The 17,673-nt window shown below is 35.0% G+C and overlaps 1 protein-coding gene across 5 annotated transcripts in view; it reads right to left on the reverse strand.

The window, feature by feature from the left end:
- Positions 1-17,673, reverse strand: part of USP47 (ubiquitin specific peptidase 47) — a 111,219-nt gene that overhangs the window by 57,824 nt on the left and 35,722 nt on the right. For 2 of the 5 annotated variants that reach the window (XM_045065817.1, XM_045065816.1), the window contains exons 2-5: positions 14,931-14,990; positions 8,434-8,637; positions 3,798-3,911; positions 2,248-2,386 (exon numbers count right to left, since the gene is read on the reverse strand). In XM_045065817.1, the coding sequence (XP_044921752.1) occupies positions 2,248-2,386; positions 3,798-3,911; positions 8,434-8,637; positions 14,931-14,990 (517 nt within the window). The remainder of the gene's footprint in view (positions 1-2,247; positions 2,387-3,797; positions 3,912-8,433; positions 8,638-14,930; positions 14,991-17,673) is intronic. The other 3 variants (XM_045065820.1, XM_045065818.1, XM_045065821.1) reach the window with 2 other exon arrangements.

Below are 17,673 nucleotides of genomic sequence, written 5' to 3' on the forward strand. Positions count from 1 at the left end.
ATAGGCAAGGGAGACAGGAAAGAAATCCCCAAACCTCCAGCATTATGGAGAAATTTGTTCCTTAGAGCCAAGTCAAAATCTTGACAACACTTTGTACATGGTGCCAAGATACACAGTAATTTAAGGAAAATGCAAATTCAACAGTCACTAACAAAATTATGTTTAAACCACAACTCCTTTGGATACTTATAGACTACTTTAATTCAGAAAGGCAGTACCACTAGAAAACGGGAGAAAATTGTACAGGTAGGAAAAAGGAGTGGAGTAGAGGTGTATGAAAAACAATAATTATCAGGAATGAAGGCTAAATGGCAATTTAATTGCCATTAATTAATGGCAAATTAATTGGCCAATTAAATGGCAATTTAAAACAAAGACCTCTAAAAATTGTTTTAAATGAATTTCGATTTAGTAATTGAATTTGAGAACTTATCCTAAGGAAATAATCAGAGACAAAAATAAAAACTTATGTACAAGAGTGTTCATCATCACATCAGTAATAATTTGCTTAAATAGCTAAACTATACAGTGAAATAGTTTTTCAGTCATTCAAAACCCTATATTAAAAAACTATTTAACAGCATTGAAAAATGCTTATCATATAGTATTAAAGAAAAAATGCATAATAAAAAATCTCAAAACATGTGATACCCCTTTTTCTTAAGAAAAAATATATGGAGCAAAGATAAAACAGAAATAAGCAAAATCACTGTAAGTAGTTTCTGTTAGTAGTACTGTCAGTGACTTTCAATTTCTTCATTTTAAAGTATGACAATGAGTATGTATGACATTTGTATAATCAGAGAAAGAACTTTTAAAAGTATGAGTCAGTCTCTAGGAATTTATAGGCATCAGAGAGCCACAGAGTATATACCACAAAGTAGGAATTCTATAAATACTCCTAAATAAGGGACTGAATTGCTTGTCAGAATATAAAGCAAATAGTTCAAGAATCCTGATTTATTAAATATGGAACTTTCTCAAAATATTTCAACTATCTCAGAATAATCTAGGGTGCTTATCTGAAACAAAATGTAATTTATCCAACCAGTATTTTGGGAAATAATGCCTCAGAACCCACATTTTTAACAAGTATCTCCAAATTACTTTTCAAGAAATAAAAATTTGAGAATCACTTCTCTAGACAGTATAATGATAATAATAAGATAATAATAAGCTTTATTATCTCCAACAGAAGATAATTCTGCATTCTTTTTTATTCCTGGTACTTGACTGTACAAAGTTTTATTGATATAAATGATCCTAAATACCAAATACAGCCAGCTTTTACTGGTATTTCCAAAACAAACGCACTGGTAAGCCTGTACAAATGATCAGCTATGAGTAAATTATCTACATTTTAATTACAAAATACAGTAGATAGAAGATCACAGATCACATTAGGACAAAATCTGCACTGTAATGTTATAGTTTTGTTTATATACTAAACACCTGCATATAATACTTAAAAGTTCTAAGAGTAGAGGTTCTGCAGTCACACATAGCAGTACCAGCTGTGAAATCGAAGGCTTCTCGGAACCCAGTTTCCACTTCTTTTAATATGAATAATACTATCAACTGCAAAGGTTTGCTAAGAGATCAAATGTTATGTAGAAGTAACCACATTATATTCAGGCAATTAACCAATCTTACATGTAAAGGAATAAACCTTTACATAAATAAAACAATTTCACTGTTCAATAAATTGAAAAAAATCAAACACCTAGGTTTAATAATGTTCAGAAAAAAGTTAACAGGAATATTTAAATTGTATGACTAATTTCAAACCTATGTTAGATTAAACTAAAAGATGACACAGTAGGTCTAATAAAATAAACTTGGCCCATCTGTTTCAAAATGTAAGTATCCTCCACAGTCTATCCTAATCCAGAAAGATAAAATGAAAACATTCCTTTCCAAACAAAGTCAACTTCAGAAATTTATGGATAAATTAAAAATAGAAAATTATCAAAGAGAAGAGTCTTCCTTCAAAATATAATATGCAGTATTTTTTACTTTATTACTAAATACTGGCAGTAACTATATAGTGAAAACAATGACTTGAGGGAAAGAAAAACCACATTATTGTTCTAACTATTTCTGTTAACTAGTGACCTTGCTCTGGGTCTCAGTTTTCTAATCCATAAAATGAGGTGATTAGCCTTGAGATCTCTCAGATTATTCAGGGTCTAACACCCTATGATTTTATGAAAATACAACCACCACAGTAGTAATAATAAATCTTACCAGTTTCTGATTTATTCAAAATAGATGAATAGGAGTAGTTTTGGCTGACATAATCACTGGTAGAGCCCACAGAACCTTCTCTTGGAAGTGGACCTATAAACCGGTCATGGACACTATCATCTCCAGCACTGGAATCCTCCTAAAATGCAGCATAACCAATATTTACTAAATGGCATATATTGCTAAAACAATGAAAAAAAAAAAAACAACAAACAAACCACATACTAATTGCTAAGGCAATGAAAAAAACACAAGGTATTACTATTACCACCAAGACATTCAAAGGAATGTATGCCCTCACCATTTCCTATAAGAAGGCTCAAAAGACACCCAATGTAAAATGCTTTGGGGGAGGTGCTTGTGTTTCCTTTCAAAGTTCCTATTTCTCCAATTTCCCTTAATTCTCTTTCAAATTTTGTTTATATGAGAGGAAGAGAAAATTCCATTGTGAATTCTTTGATGACAGGATCTGTCATTCATTTTTACACCATCCTTGCCAAGTAGACCTGGCAGGTAGGGCAAACTTAAGTATTGGATAAAATGGATTGTTTCCTACTGTCTCCAGTACAAAACTTCCTATTAATGAGGAAGATGTCAAAAAGGATTTAGGGATATAAAATTAGCATAACCAATTAAGACGGAGCTGAAGAGTAATTACTATGCATTTTATAACATGAATTCCCATATCATAGACTAGAGTTCCCTAAATTAATACCTAATTTATATTTCAATGTCAATCAAAATCTTCTCATGATGTCAAAAAAAATGATGAGAAAGAGCAATTTCTGGTATTACTTCAGTATGGATGCTCTGTATTTAATTACTGCCTACTGTCCAGACAGGTATTCTAATTCACAATAGACTTCTACATGAAAAGCATCACATAGGAGAACTTTTGTGAGTGAAGTTTCATTGAAGAGAGGGTTTTGAAGAAGTCCATAAACTCTGTAAGCCTTAGTTTCCCCAGCCTGTAAATAGCCTGTAAATCAGACCAGGCTTTCTCAATTTTTTTAGGAATGACCCTGAAATTACACAATCTCTAGAGCCACTGAACTAAACAGGAAAGCCCACTGAAATACAAACAGAGACAAAAACTAAAAGAATAGAAATAAAGTATGTAACTTGAAAAACTAGTTATTCCAGAAAGGAGGGTGGGAAGGAAAACTGGGGGTCTGGCCCTACCCTAAAATACAGAAAAATCTAGGCAAACTGCCAAGGACTTAAAACAACCAAGCAAATGCCAAACCAAAGGAAGGCCACTGATACACAATAGGAGATCTCTGTGGTGTTTTAACTTATCCTAGATCTACCCAGCCCTGTTATGGTGGTAGTCTCGAAGACGTCAACCTGTTCCCAATGCAGAAACAGCCTGTACACACAAGCAACAGTGCTTTGGATGCCGACTGTTACCATGTTAACATATACACTTATAACAAGCTAACATAAAATATATAAATCACAAATTATATCTCTCCTCCTTCCTTTAAATACTGCTTCTGAATAATGACAGTACACAAAAATTATGAATACAAGGCTTCTAAATAGTTTACCAGTAGTATTTGAGGCTGTTCACCATCTTTATCTGTCAAATGCAGAAAGTTCTTCTTTCCTGGCTCAAAACTAGCATCAAGAAGAGACTTGTCACTGGTATGGTCCAGTGGAGCCTATGGGCATAAAATAGAATATCTCAGATTATGAGAAATATTAATTATAATAATAAAACAAGTAATGTGTAAATGAATCTATAATTCTTGGGCTCAGACACTATTTTTTTTAATAAAGATTCTGATAAATTCTGTTAATCTAGACTTGGAATTAACTTATTTACTCGTGTATTAGGATGGCTAAGCCCAGTGACAGTGCATATACAGACAGTTACCCAGATGTGCACATTTCCCAACATCTAAAAAAAACTGGAGAGAAAAAAGGTAAAGAAGTATTACACAAATTTTTGTGTACATATTACACAAATTACACAAATTTTTGTGTACGTATTACACAAAAATAATTATAAACATCTGTGTTTTTGTGTTCTCTAAAATATATTCAATACAGTGTATAATGGATTTTAATGAAGACTAAAGATAATTTTATATAACTAATAACTGTAAAAACATGCATGATATATGAATATGAGAATTTGCCAATAAGCAATACACTAAGCAATCCCACCAAACTAATTATGTAATATACCAAAATGGGCACTCTCGGAAAGACTCCTTAAGGAACAGCCTGTCCTAGGTAAATGATAATCTATTTTTTTTTTTAATTTATTTATTTGACAGATCACAAGTAGGCAGAGAGAGAGAGGAGGAAGCAGGCTCTCTGCTGAGCAGAGAGCCCGATGTGGGGCTCGATGCCAGGACTCTGGGATCATGACCTGAGCCGAAGGCAGAGGCTTTAATCCACTGAGCCACCCAGGTGCCCCAATGATAATCTATTTCAAATCCACTGCCATGATTCAGAGGATATGAGGAGGACAGAAACCATCACTCTTCCGAAAATTAAACATCTAAGATATGCAGTCTTTACCTCTTTTTTATCTGGTAAGGCAATTTCAATTCTCATACACTCTGATTGGTGGATGAGAGATGGAGCTTTGTATGCTCCAAGTCCACAGTAGGGACTCATCCACATGCTAGTCCATTGTTGAGAAAAATGACCGATGAAATGAACACCCCATTTTTTTGCTTTAAAACTATTTTGTTATCTTAAAAAATGTTTTTAATGCTTCCAAGATATGAGGAATGCCTCCTTAGGGGACTTATTTTACAGAAATGCCTTTCTTAGGAACTTAACATTATATAAAAGTGTAAGTACTAGCAACAAAAAAAATAAAAACAAAAACCCTAACTGTAAAAGATGTTGCCACTTGCTATCTGTGTGACTCTGGGCAAGTTAATTCCATTTCCCCATGGCTCAGTTTCTTCACCTGTGACATGAGGCTGTAATAGAACCTACCTCACAGAGTGGTTATTAAGGACTAAATAAGGTTATACTTGTATAGAACCTCATATAAGAACAATACTAAGCACGTAGTAAGTTTAAAATAAGTGTTAATAAAATAACAAACATATGATCTCTCTTAACTGGCTCACATCTAGAAATCCATGAGAAAAATGGGACATAGAAAATAAGAAGCTGGGAAGTGGAGGAGGGGGCAACTGGATGATGGACATTAAAGAGGGCACATGATATAATGACCAGTGGGTATTATATAGGACTGATGAATCACTTAACTCTAACTAATAATACACTATGTTAATTAACCAAGTTTAAATTAAAAAAAGAAAAGAAAAAAGAAAATCAGAAGCGAAGAGAAGTCACAGGGAGGAAAGGTATGTTTGGGTCCTTTACATTCTGATAAAAAACCAGATAATATAGCAGGAATACACAGGTGTTTTTCCTCAACTAATGTATATATCTAAGTGTATGAGGTGGTAGGTAGCTAAGTGGGTTATGTTTTCACAAAGCATACGGGTAGCACTGTGTAGTAAGCAGGTAAAAGTATACTCACAGAAATGTACAGTAAGCAAATAAATATACAGAAGTCAAGTATTTGAGAACAGTCATAGCTAAAGAAAGAGAAACAGGTAATCCTGATATACAGCTTTTTTTTTTTTTAAGATTTTATTTATTTAGTTGAGCATGAGCAGGGAGAGGGGCAGAGAGAGAGGGAGCAGCAGACTCCCCATGGAGCAGGGAATCTGATGTGGGGCTCAATCCCAGGACCCTGGAATCATGACATGAGCCAAAAGCAGATAATTAACCAAATGAGCCACCCAGGTGCCCCATGACACAGATCCACTTAAAGCTACTATAGATGTTAATTTAACACACATCTTTGGCATGCCTAGGGAGACTATCTATGAAGGATGCAAAATTAATACTATGAGGTCCCAGCCACCAAAATACATACATTCTACCACATGGAAAAGACACAAATGAGTAACAACTATAATAAAAGAATGCTAAGTGGCACAGAACAAGAAAAATGCAATTGGGGGACAAAGAAATTACTTTTAAAGTGGCATGAGGAAACATTTATGGATTCTTAAAAGTAAAAAATAAGACTTGGGGAGACATACATGACAGTACAGAACTATCTTTTAAAAAAGAGGCAACATTAGAAGTTACATGGTGATGTAACAAGGAGTATTCAAAGTTTCAGATTAAATATTATTTCTCTTTGCATATTTTGTTGGACTACCAATTTTACTAATCAACTTCAGAGGGAAAAAGTTGGTTAATGTAAAGCATTAGCTCCATATTTTAAAAATGTAAATATATGATAGAATAGAAAGCAAAAGATCTTGGATTTTAAGGGCAAATTAAGCAACATCAAACATCTGTGATTATTCTATAGACTCAACTAAAACCCTGCTCTCCAAGTATCACAGACATAACATATTCAATTCTATTTCCCATCAGAGCTATTTTTCCTGGAAAACATAAGAATAGCAATGACACAGGACAGAAAAAGATAATATAAGCAAAAACATGGAGATAGAAAAGCAAGGAAATCTGTGATAAGAAAACAAATTAGTCCATTATCTGGGAGTTGAGATTACAAAAGTCTTAAAGAACCCATTGTAGTTTGTCTACGAGCTTGCTAACCTAGGGAATCTAATTTTCTTTTTTTTTAAAGATTTTTTATTTATTTGACAGAGAGAGAGAGAGAGTGAGAGAGGGAATACAAGCATGGGTAGCAGGAGAGGGAGAAGCAGGCTTCCTGTGGAGCAGGGAACCCAATGCAGGGCTTGCTCCCAGACGCCGGGATCACGATCTGAGCCTAAGGCAGATGATTAAGGACTGAGCCACCCAGGTACCCCAGGAATCTGATTTTTTAATTTCTGGGCAGAAAGCACTCATTGAATGTTTCTGAACTGGAAGGTGACCTAAGTGCTACAATTTAAGATGACTGGAAACAATTCTAACAGTAATATGCAGGGTAATTTGGACAGAGAGACAGGAAATAAAAAATACTATTTCCAGGGGCGCCTGGGTGGCTCATTGGGTTGGGCTCCTGCCTTCGGCTCGGGTCATGATCTCAGGGTCCTGGGATCGAGCCCCACATCGGGCTCTCTGCTCCGCAGGGAGCCTGCTTCCCCCCCCCCCACTCTCTGCCTGCCTCTCTGCCTACTTGTGATCTCTGTCTGTCAAATAAATAAATAAAATCTTAAAAAAAAAAAAAAAGAAAAGAAAAATACTATTTCCAGTACTATTCTCAGGAATAGTTGATTGCACAACAATAGTGCAGATGTGATCCAACTCAGTGGTGTCCTTTGCCACTCTAGCATGCATAAGTGATCAATGTCTTCTCTTTGCACTTGGAACAAACTTATAATATAGTATTTAAAATATATTAATGTAATATTTGTCAGTATAATCGTTTCTACAATTGGAGACTGTAAGATCTCTCACTCAAAAGTCATGATACCACCAACCTTCTTGATCAGGTGCCTACCACTCTATCTGGTACATAATCACTATTAACATGAAGGTGTATCTTTCCTTTCCTTTTTCTTGCTATATAAACTTTTCTCTTCTTTTCCAAAATTTAGATTATAAAATACACATGATTCCATATCCTGCTTTTTTCCCTTAAAAATATAAGATGAATAGGGGCACCTGGGTGGTTCAGTCGGTTAAGCATGTAACTCTTGATTTTTTTAGCTCAGGTTACAATCTCAAGACCTCAAGCCCCATGTAGGGCTCCGCACTGAGTCCGCTTGAGATTCTCTTCCTCTGTCTGACTGCCCTCCCCCCAACTCATGCACATGCTTTCCCACTCTTTCTCACAAATAAATAAATAAATAAATACACACACACACACACACACACACACACACACACACACGATGAATAACATCCCATGAAGTAAATGTTGGAAAATTTTCCACAGTTGACACAACATGCCAGTCCTTTTACATGAGTAAAAAAACTGATTAAATGTCCTTATACAGACTTTAAGATAAGCAAATGCTGAATCAGGAATGAAGGCAAAGGGATGAAGAAGGATCCAATTATTGAGTTATACACAGGCTCTTAAATTATTTATTATAGTTTTGCTTATGATATTAAAAAAGGTTCCAGGATTTAATATATTTGTTAGTATCAACAACAATAATGACTATGATATTATTAGCAGCTTAAGAAAACATGCTTTAAGTCTAAGGTTTTTACCATATCAGCAGTATTGATTCCATTTCCCCACACTAAATCAAAGGTTCCATTTATGTAGCCTACTTTGTTGGCCACATCTTCAAAGAGCTTCCTGAGTGGAGTAGAAGCTGGTAAATTTAAAGTGATCCGTTCATTCACTGTCTTTGAATTAGTAGTATCCTGTATTATACATAAAACTCTAGGTTCTTCAGCAGCATTTTCTATCTGAAATTAAAACAAAACATCATTTATCTTTAAAGAAAAACAAAATTATAATTAGCCATATTTTCTATGATTAAATATGAAAATAACCCACAAAATATTATTTTCTCCTAGCTAGTATTACTGCTTTGTTATGTCTGAAACATATGTAATGGATACGCCAAACACAGACAGTACCATACATGTTTGTTTTGGGGAAAAACTGTGGCATATTTAAGAATCAACATTCTTGTGGGTATTTGCTTTTGCCTTTTAAGGCTGTACCTCAATGGTCAACAAGCCAAGAAGACAGTATACTTGAGCAATTTTCAGTTGAAAGTAATAAAATCTGATATTTAAAATTGTATCATTACCGCACTAGCACAGTCAAATCAACCATTTCTGGGTTTCCTGAAGAAACAGAAAGGGAACTATAAGAATTGTCTGAACTTGCAAATCCCTAACTAAGAGACACAGGCAACAAGGCCTCCTGATCTTTACACTACTATACCTATAGACATGTCTAAAGGCCCCATTGATCAACGTGCTAGGAGCTGACAAGCTCATTTAAACAGATCAGCCAGCAGAGGCAGATAAGGAAAACAAAGGGAAAAAACTTTTCCATTACCAATGTATATGGAAGTTAGGATCACAAACGCTCCTTCCTTTTTTATTCATCTAGCACATAACTTAATGATTATCAAGACTAAAAGTTTTCAAAGGGACTTTCTCAGAGAGGCTCTGGCTTCCCTTTCAAGCTGTTGAAGGACACTGCTCTCCTTTTCAATTCTCCACAGTGGTAGCAGGCTGCATCAGATACTTGAATGCAAGAAATTCTTTCCCTCCTTTTTTTATAATGCCAAACTCTATGAATGGCACCATTATCCACTGACTGCTGAAACTAGAGTTCTGGAACCTTCCTCATCTCCTTCCTCTTCTTCACCTCACATAATCCCCAAATTCTATCAATTCCACTTTTTATTTTTATTTTTTTAAGATTTTATTTATTTATTTGACAGAGAGAGATCACAAGTAGGCAGAGAGGCAGGCAGAGAGAGAGAGAGAGGGAAGCAGGCTCCCTGCTGAGCAGAGAGCCCGATGCGGGAATTGATCCCAGGACACTGGGATCATGACCTGAGCCGAAGGCAGCGGCTTAACCCACTGAGCCACCCAGGTGCCCCCAATTCCACTTTTTAAAAAATTATTTCTTGAGCCATCCCCTTTCTCCTTACTTTTGCCTGGAGCAATCAAAATCTTACACAAGATTATGACAACACCTTCAGGAGAAGCTTAACTTTTTCTCTTCTTCTCTTCCGTCAATCCAAAATAGCAAGCAAATCTGATTTTATAAATCTCATTCTTTCCTCTCAAAATGAAGTGCAGCAGTCGTTTATTTGGGGGTATGTCTCGCCATCCCCATAATAGGCTTTACAGAAATATGACCTGTACAAACTGGTGCTGTATGCAATAATTTATTTCTTTCCTTCTCTTTCACAGTTAAGATCAACTTCATCCTTTTGTTGCTTCTGTATTACCCATTTAAAAATAATAATTACCACTGACTAGTGCTGAAGACAGGATAGACACAAGGTTTTCTGGTTTGTTTGGTAGAGTAATACAATTATAATTTGTTTCTGCTATATATAATTTTGGATTTGCAAGAGATTATTTAAATTAAGGTTAATCCTAGTAGTTTAGAACAGAAATAAATTCTACAAAAGAAGTGTAACGTTTAAAACAGATTGGCTACCATGATATTTTGGACAAATCAAAATATTTAATTATAAACAAAAATCCACTTAAAAATGAAAAGGAAAATATATTTCTATAAGATAAACAGGATAATAAAAAAGAACATTACTAATAAGCTTCTAAGAAAGGAGGAAAAAAGCCTTCACCTAAAAACTTAAGGTGTTATAGGGGCACCGGAGTGGCTCAGTGGGTTAAAGCCTCTGCTTTCAGCTTAGGTCATGATCCCAGGATCCTAGGATAGAGTCCCACATTGGGCTCTCAGCTCAGCGGGGAACCTGCTTCTCTCTCTCTCTCTCTCTCTCTGCTTGCCTCTCTGCCTACTTGTGATCTCTGTCTGTCAAATAAATAAATAAAATCTTTAAAAAAAAAAACAAAAAAATTTAAGGTGTTATATTAACACATATGGTTGTTTTTACATCTTTTAATCCTAAGCTGAGAAACATTAAGAGTGGGCCTTTTAAAACTCTGATTTACAGTAAAAGAATGAACAATTCAAAATAAATTTCAGGGGCGCCTGGGTGGCTCAGTGGGTTAAATAAAGCCTCTGCCTTTGGCTCCGGTCACGATTCCAGGGTCCTGGAATCGAGCTCCGCATCGGGCTCTCTGCTCAGCATGGAGCCTGCTTCCTCCTCTCTCTGCCTACCTCTCTGCCTGCTTGTGATCTCTGTCAAATAAATAAATAAATAAAATCTTAAAAAAAATAAATAAATTTCAAATACAAAAGATCCATTTTCATAATTTCGACAGTATACTTCAGAAGTAAATTCAAGATTTCCAGGTATAAAATACCATAGGGCCAGATTTTAAAACTTCAGATTAACACTGGGTGTTGTACATAAAGAATCTTGGAACACTGCATCAAAAACTAGTAAGTAAATAAATAGACAAAACTCAGATAGGTTGGAGCTTATGGTGCAAGGAAGATTACCTTACCAAAGAATTAAGAAATCTGGAGTGATTTACATCAGAATACATCTGTATACATCAGAATAGTGATATAGCAACATTGTATGACCAGACATTAGCCATTCCTGGTTCTTTCCCCAAATATGTCAGCACAAGGTATACACACTCCTATACCTTCTCTCTTTCCACCCAAAAATGTGGGGAAATTATCCCCAAAGAAATCTCATCTGAAGACTAAATGTACTATAGTAAACACAAAATTTAAACTCAGGTGTGCCTTTCATTCTTCTGAATGTCAATGGCTTTCTTTTCTGTATATTGCATATAAAGAACTTTTTAAATAGGAGGCTATAAAGGAAAAAACAATTCATCTGTAACTCTTAACACACAGATATAATTAACATTTTGGAGCACATCCTTCCAAATATTTTGTGCATATACACACATGCACATATATACATGCATACTCTTGAACACACACACTGGGTTAGAATACTTGCTATTTTGTCATTTCTTTCTTTACTCATATCATATAACCTTTTCCTGCCAAACTTTTTCTAACATCATTTTTAACAGTTGAGTAGTATTTTATTACATGGATTAATAATAATTTGTTCTATCAGTTCCATTTTACTGGCTCAAGCAGACTTTATTATACTTTGGTAATAATACTGTGATGAACACCTACATAAAACTTTGTGCATTTTTCCATTTCCTTAAAATTCCTCTAAGCAGAATTTCTGGGCCAATCACACCTTATTCTTGAATTCAATTCTAGAATAACTGAAACAAACAAAAAGCTTTGCTCTTCTTTAAGGCTCTAAGACTTCTATAAGGCCACTTATAAATCTTAATTACTTCATAGTCTACATTCTGACTTGTTACTTTAAATTTAATATATGGCTATCATCCATGGACTACATTCAAATTTTTTATAGCACTACTGCCAACACTAATCACACTCATGTGAAGTCTCTTTGTTCCCTTATATCCCCCCAATCTGGGAAATGCTAAGAAAAAGAATTATTTTTTAATTCTCAGATATCAATAAGTATAACAATAACTTTACAACAGTTTTCCAAAAAAAGAAGAAAAAAATCCCTCTATAATATTATATTAAACATGCAGATTTACACAACATTTAAATGTAAAAGGTGCTTCTTAGAATTGGTAAAATAGCAGAGCTACCTTTCTTCTTTGGAGCTCTGCCGCTGGTTGATTCCACTTAAGCCCAAAGGGAAAAGCAGTATCACCCTGAGCTAAATGAAAAATAGTTACAAAGTCTTTGCCACTCATTTTCTTTTTCCTTTGCCCATGAATCTGGACAGGTCTAGTAACCAGCTAGGATCAACAGAATGTACTAGATGTGACACTGTGTGATTTAAGGCGGGATTTTAAAAAATTAGCAGCTTTTGCTTTCTGCTCTTAGAAGATTCCCTCTTATGAGAAAAAAAAAAATCCACTTACCCTGGGACCACCATGCTACAAGGAAGCCCTAACAACCCACAAGAAGAGAAAGCATTTAGTGGAGCACCGGAGTGCCCAATAATGGAGAAAAGCCTTCTTGTACATTCTATCCAAAGCCAGACACGAGCTAAATGCAGCCAAATAATGATCCCCGATGATGCTATATGGAGCAGAGAAACTAACCAGCTGAGCCTCTGCCCAAATCCCATCCCACTTAATTATGAATAAACTAGTTGTTTTAGACTGTTCTATAGCAAGAGATAACAAAAATACACTTAAACACATTGAAGCACACCTGAGCACTAGGTGGAAAGGATGTAGTAATGGTGGTGTTGGTAGTAGGAGGGAGGCTGCCCATTTAAATACTATGCCCAACAATAAGGTAAGACATCTGAGGATATGTCATAATTTAGGGAAGCGAGCACAATTTTTTAGTTCAAAGAATTTCATAAAGAATAAGAGAAAACAGGAAAAATAAAGGCAAAGTTTTAGAAAAGTCTAAAGCATGTTCCACATGGGCAAATATTTAATGTATCTTAGGTGAGCTATTACACGGGCACAGAGTTCCCTACACAGAAAATCTAGCCAGTTATAGAAAAGGCATAAATTATAAAATTAAAACTATTTATTTTATGGACAACTCATAGCATTATTACACTTGTGAGAATAAGGGGAAAGTCAATAACAGTTACAATAACACTGTGCATGCTAAGAGACTGTTCTGTCTGCCTATCTATGCTCACTGCAGAAACAAAGCTAGATTACCTAACAAAGTCTGAAGAAAGAATCCTTGAAAAAAGAGTAAAAAAGAAAAAAAGGATTAAACCACAGTCTTATTTATAAGAGATAAAACACAGTGGGATAAAAGCACTCTAAACATATTTTCTTATAAAGATAGTTTCACTGCTAGCGACATCCTGTAGAGACATGAGATAGTTCTGTCTGAGGATCTCAGAGCCTGCTTGATAGCATGTTCACCTCTTAAGTCGTGTCATTTCCTTTTCCTGGCATTCCTAATAGTTTTAAGTTCAAATCTGAATTCTCTAAAATTAACACCATAATTCTTGTTTCAGAAAAAAACACTTCCTCAGTACTTCTTACTTAAAAGGCAGTGTGTATAACTGATGGCATACATTCAGAATGGTATTAGCATGTAGAAAACAATATCAAGCCAAATTCAAATTACCAAACTTCAGATTTTTTTCTAAGAAAAAAACAAATATAAAGAATATTAAAACATTACAAAGGGACCTCTTTACCTCTAAATTTAATAGTCAATGCATTTTCTTTTAAGACTTCCTTCTTTCCAGAGTTATTACAAAGATTAGTATTGTGGCTGCAAACAACACACATGCACAAACGTTTTATCTGTTTCTTGATACAGGAGCTGCTAGGAGTAAGAAGATCGGTCTTAGCACATTACCCTCTGGTCATCCACAGCTAATACTGCCATAGGTTAAAAAAGAGAACTAGGGAATGTGAGTATTTTTGCTGATTGAAATTTGTTAGATTTATCAACCTCATTCAGATTTGCATTTTTACTTTAACAAGTGACAATAACTGGGGCAGTGAAGGATGTCCTAACTTACATTTTAAAAAATTTTTTATTTTTAAGATCCTCCTTCCACTTCATTCTACTACCCCCTCCCCACCCATCAAACTCCACAATATTATATTATCTTTTCCTAAGTGGTCCCATTCAGAGGAAGCACCTTGAAGAAAACTACAGAGTTGAAGGGACCTGAGGAATATGAGGTATTAAGTAAAAATTAGGATAGGATGCTACACATCACAAAGTTTAGTTTCATAGTGCATTCAGGCTGCTGGAAAGGTAATAGTTTTAATTATTAAAGTAAGATTTTTGGGATCTGACTTTGTAAATTATTAAATGATTTCATCCCAGCATTATTAATACTTCAGAAAATGAAAATATATCTGTATAAAAAACTGAAAGTCAAAACAAAGGGTCCTATAGTTTTTATATGTTTTCTCCCTCACTCACATGTTAAAAACAAGGGACTATCTAGAAACATTCATTTAAGGTGACTTTCTTCTTATTAAAATCAGGTAGAAATAAAATAAGCCAAACAAGCATAAAACTTAAGCCATGCCTTGTTATTAAATAAAAATACTAACATGCTGTTACTTGTTCTGCTGATTATCATACTAAAGCAATTACATCAGCAGTCTACCTGTAAAAATTTCTTCTTCATTTCATCAAAGATATTTTGTCTGCACCTCCAAAACACATCCTATGGTATATAAGAACAAAATGAATTACAAATTATTTCTTTAAAATAAAGAGGTAAGAGAGTGAAATGAGAACAATTAAGCTTAAGACATTTTTATAACAAATATGTATTAAAGTAGCACACCACCTAGGATTTTATTCCTAAACTACATTTGTAAATTTTACCTTAGGCCTCAATTACTCTTGTAAGGTTACTGAAAACCCGTGCTACAGTGATAAAGATTAATATTAGCACGGGAAAAAAAAAACCCCACATTTTAACAAAGAGTAGTAGCTTTAGAATTATGTGTAAATCAAATGTTCTAAGCCACATATTTTTCCCAGTTTTACTGACATATAATTAACACCTAACACTGTAATAATTTGAAGTATACCTCATAAAGGTTTATAAACATTGCAAAATGATTACCCAATAAGCTTAATTAACATCCATCCTTTCACACAGTGACAATGTTTTCCTCCTACTGGTGACAACTTTTAAGACCTACTCTCTTAGCAACTTTCGAATACATAGTGCAGTACCTACTACAGTCACTGCGCTGCCCATGACATACCCAGGACTTACTTATCTTACATCTGGGAGTCTATGCATTTTGACCACCTTCACCTATTTCCTCTACTCTCTTCCTCTGGCAAACACCAGTTTGTTTCCATGAGCTCTTTTTTTCTTTTTAGATTCCACATGTTAAGTGAGATCAGACAGTATTTTGTCTTTCTCTTCCTAAGTCACATAGTATTTAGAGTACATTAAAGGAATTTTGCGGGGAAACCTTGAGATCCCTGATTTAGCTGGTTTGTAAATTTGGAATTTTCCACGTGATTAATAATCTTCAAGTAAGGCTGCTTAACACTATTATCTACAGCTATTTTCTTTAATGTAAATATTTTCCTTATTATGAGACGAGCTTATTTTTCCGATTGAGGAAATATAGAAATATGCAAAAGGAAATAAACATAATCTATAATCAAGAGATAATCTCTGAAAAATCTTGTATACTTTTTCCTGTACAAATCTCATTTTCCCTCACCTTAATTAATAAAAAGACAGACCAATGTATTATTTTAAAAGGTTTTTATAACTCACAGTAACTTGGATACTATTATTTATTTAAAAAATTTCCTCTATTTGCTTTTACAATAGAAATATATTTCTTTGGGGGCACCTGGGTAGCTCAGTGGGTTAAGCCTCTGCCTTCGACTCAGCTCATGATCTCAAGGTCCTGGGATCCAGCCCCACATCTGCTCTCTGCTCAGCAGGGAATCTGCTTCCCCCCCTCTCTCTGCCTGCCTCTTTGCCAACTTGGATCTCTCTCTGTCAAAAAAAAAGAATCTAACCTCTTAAAAAAAAAAAAAAGAAAGAAAAAAGAAATATATTTCTTTAATTATAGCAGTACATAACGTTTAACAAGCAACTCTAAAATAACCCCTACAGCAATTATTAACAATTTGGTATACAACCTACCAGATCTCTCTCCATTCTATACATTTATTTATTAGGGAGACTGTTAATTATTAACCAAATAAGCTCACTCTGTACACCATCATTTGAATTCTGCTCTGAAAGTGTTTTTACTTTTAAATGAAATATTTAGTTTTTACTTTCTACGTAGCATTCCATTATATAGAAAACCATAATTCATTTAACTGACCGGTTATTAATGGGCATTTAGACACCTTCAAATTTTTACTACAGCTTTGCTTAGAGTAGAATTTTCTTCCTAAAGATAATTTCCCAAAGAATTACTAGATCAAAGGTTATATACTCATTTTTAGGATTTTTACTACATGGTCCCAAAAGGCTATCTCTTCCACAAATAAGAACTGAACTGCAACTATCTGTCAACCAACTAGTTGCTCAGAAAATAGCAGTAAACAAAGCCCTTGCCCTCAGGGAGCTGCCATTTTACAGTGGGAACTCAATCATAAACAAATCTAATCCATCAGGTATCCACCAACCTCAGAGTCTTTGCATTTCTGTCCATTCTGTTTAGAATGTTCTTCCTCTGAAGTCCTTACTTCCTTTGTTCAAGTATCATTGCAATGGCTTCAAAGTATGTCCACAGATTCTTTGACACACCTCCCAGCAAGAACAGGAGTCTAATTCCAGTCCCCTTAACTATGGGTCAGTCTTAGTGACCTCCTGCGATGTACAATATGACTTTCAAGACCAGGGTAGAAAGGGGAACACAGCTTCTTCCTGGCTCTCTATCAGATGCTTGTCCTTGGAACATGGCCACTATGCTGTGTGGTAGCCAAGTAGCCACATAGGAAATTCATGTGTAGATGTTCTAGCCACAGCCCAAATGAGATCCCAGTTGGCAACCAGCATGAACCACCATACATGTGACAAAACATTCAGACGACTCCAGTCCCCAACCTTTTAGCTGCCCAGGTGATGCCTAACTGAGCGGAAATGAGCAGTCCCAGCCCAGCCCTTCTTAAATAGCATATTCATGAGAAAAAATCATTACGTTTGGGAGCAGGCTGTTACACAGCATATGACCATCAGAACAGTCCATTTCTCAATTTGGTCTGTTTCACATCATTCTTTTTAAAATTACAATCCTCTTGATAATTTACATCGCCCTTGCTTGCTTCAGGTTCCCCCACAGAATTTTTGGCCACTTGATATGTTTAAATTTTACTTGTTTATTGTCTATCTCCAAGAAACTTCCATTATGAGC

This window comes from Mustela putorius, unplaced genomic scaffold (assembly GCF_011764305.1).
Source record: "Mustela putorius furo isolate JIRA1106 unplaced genomic scaffold, ASM1176430v1.1 tig00003859_pilon_pilon_pilon, whole genome shotgun sequence".
Lineage (NCBI taxonomy): Eukaryota > Metazoa > Chordata > Mammalia > Carnivora > Mustelidae > Mustela > Mustela putorius.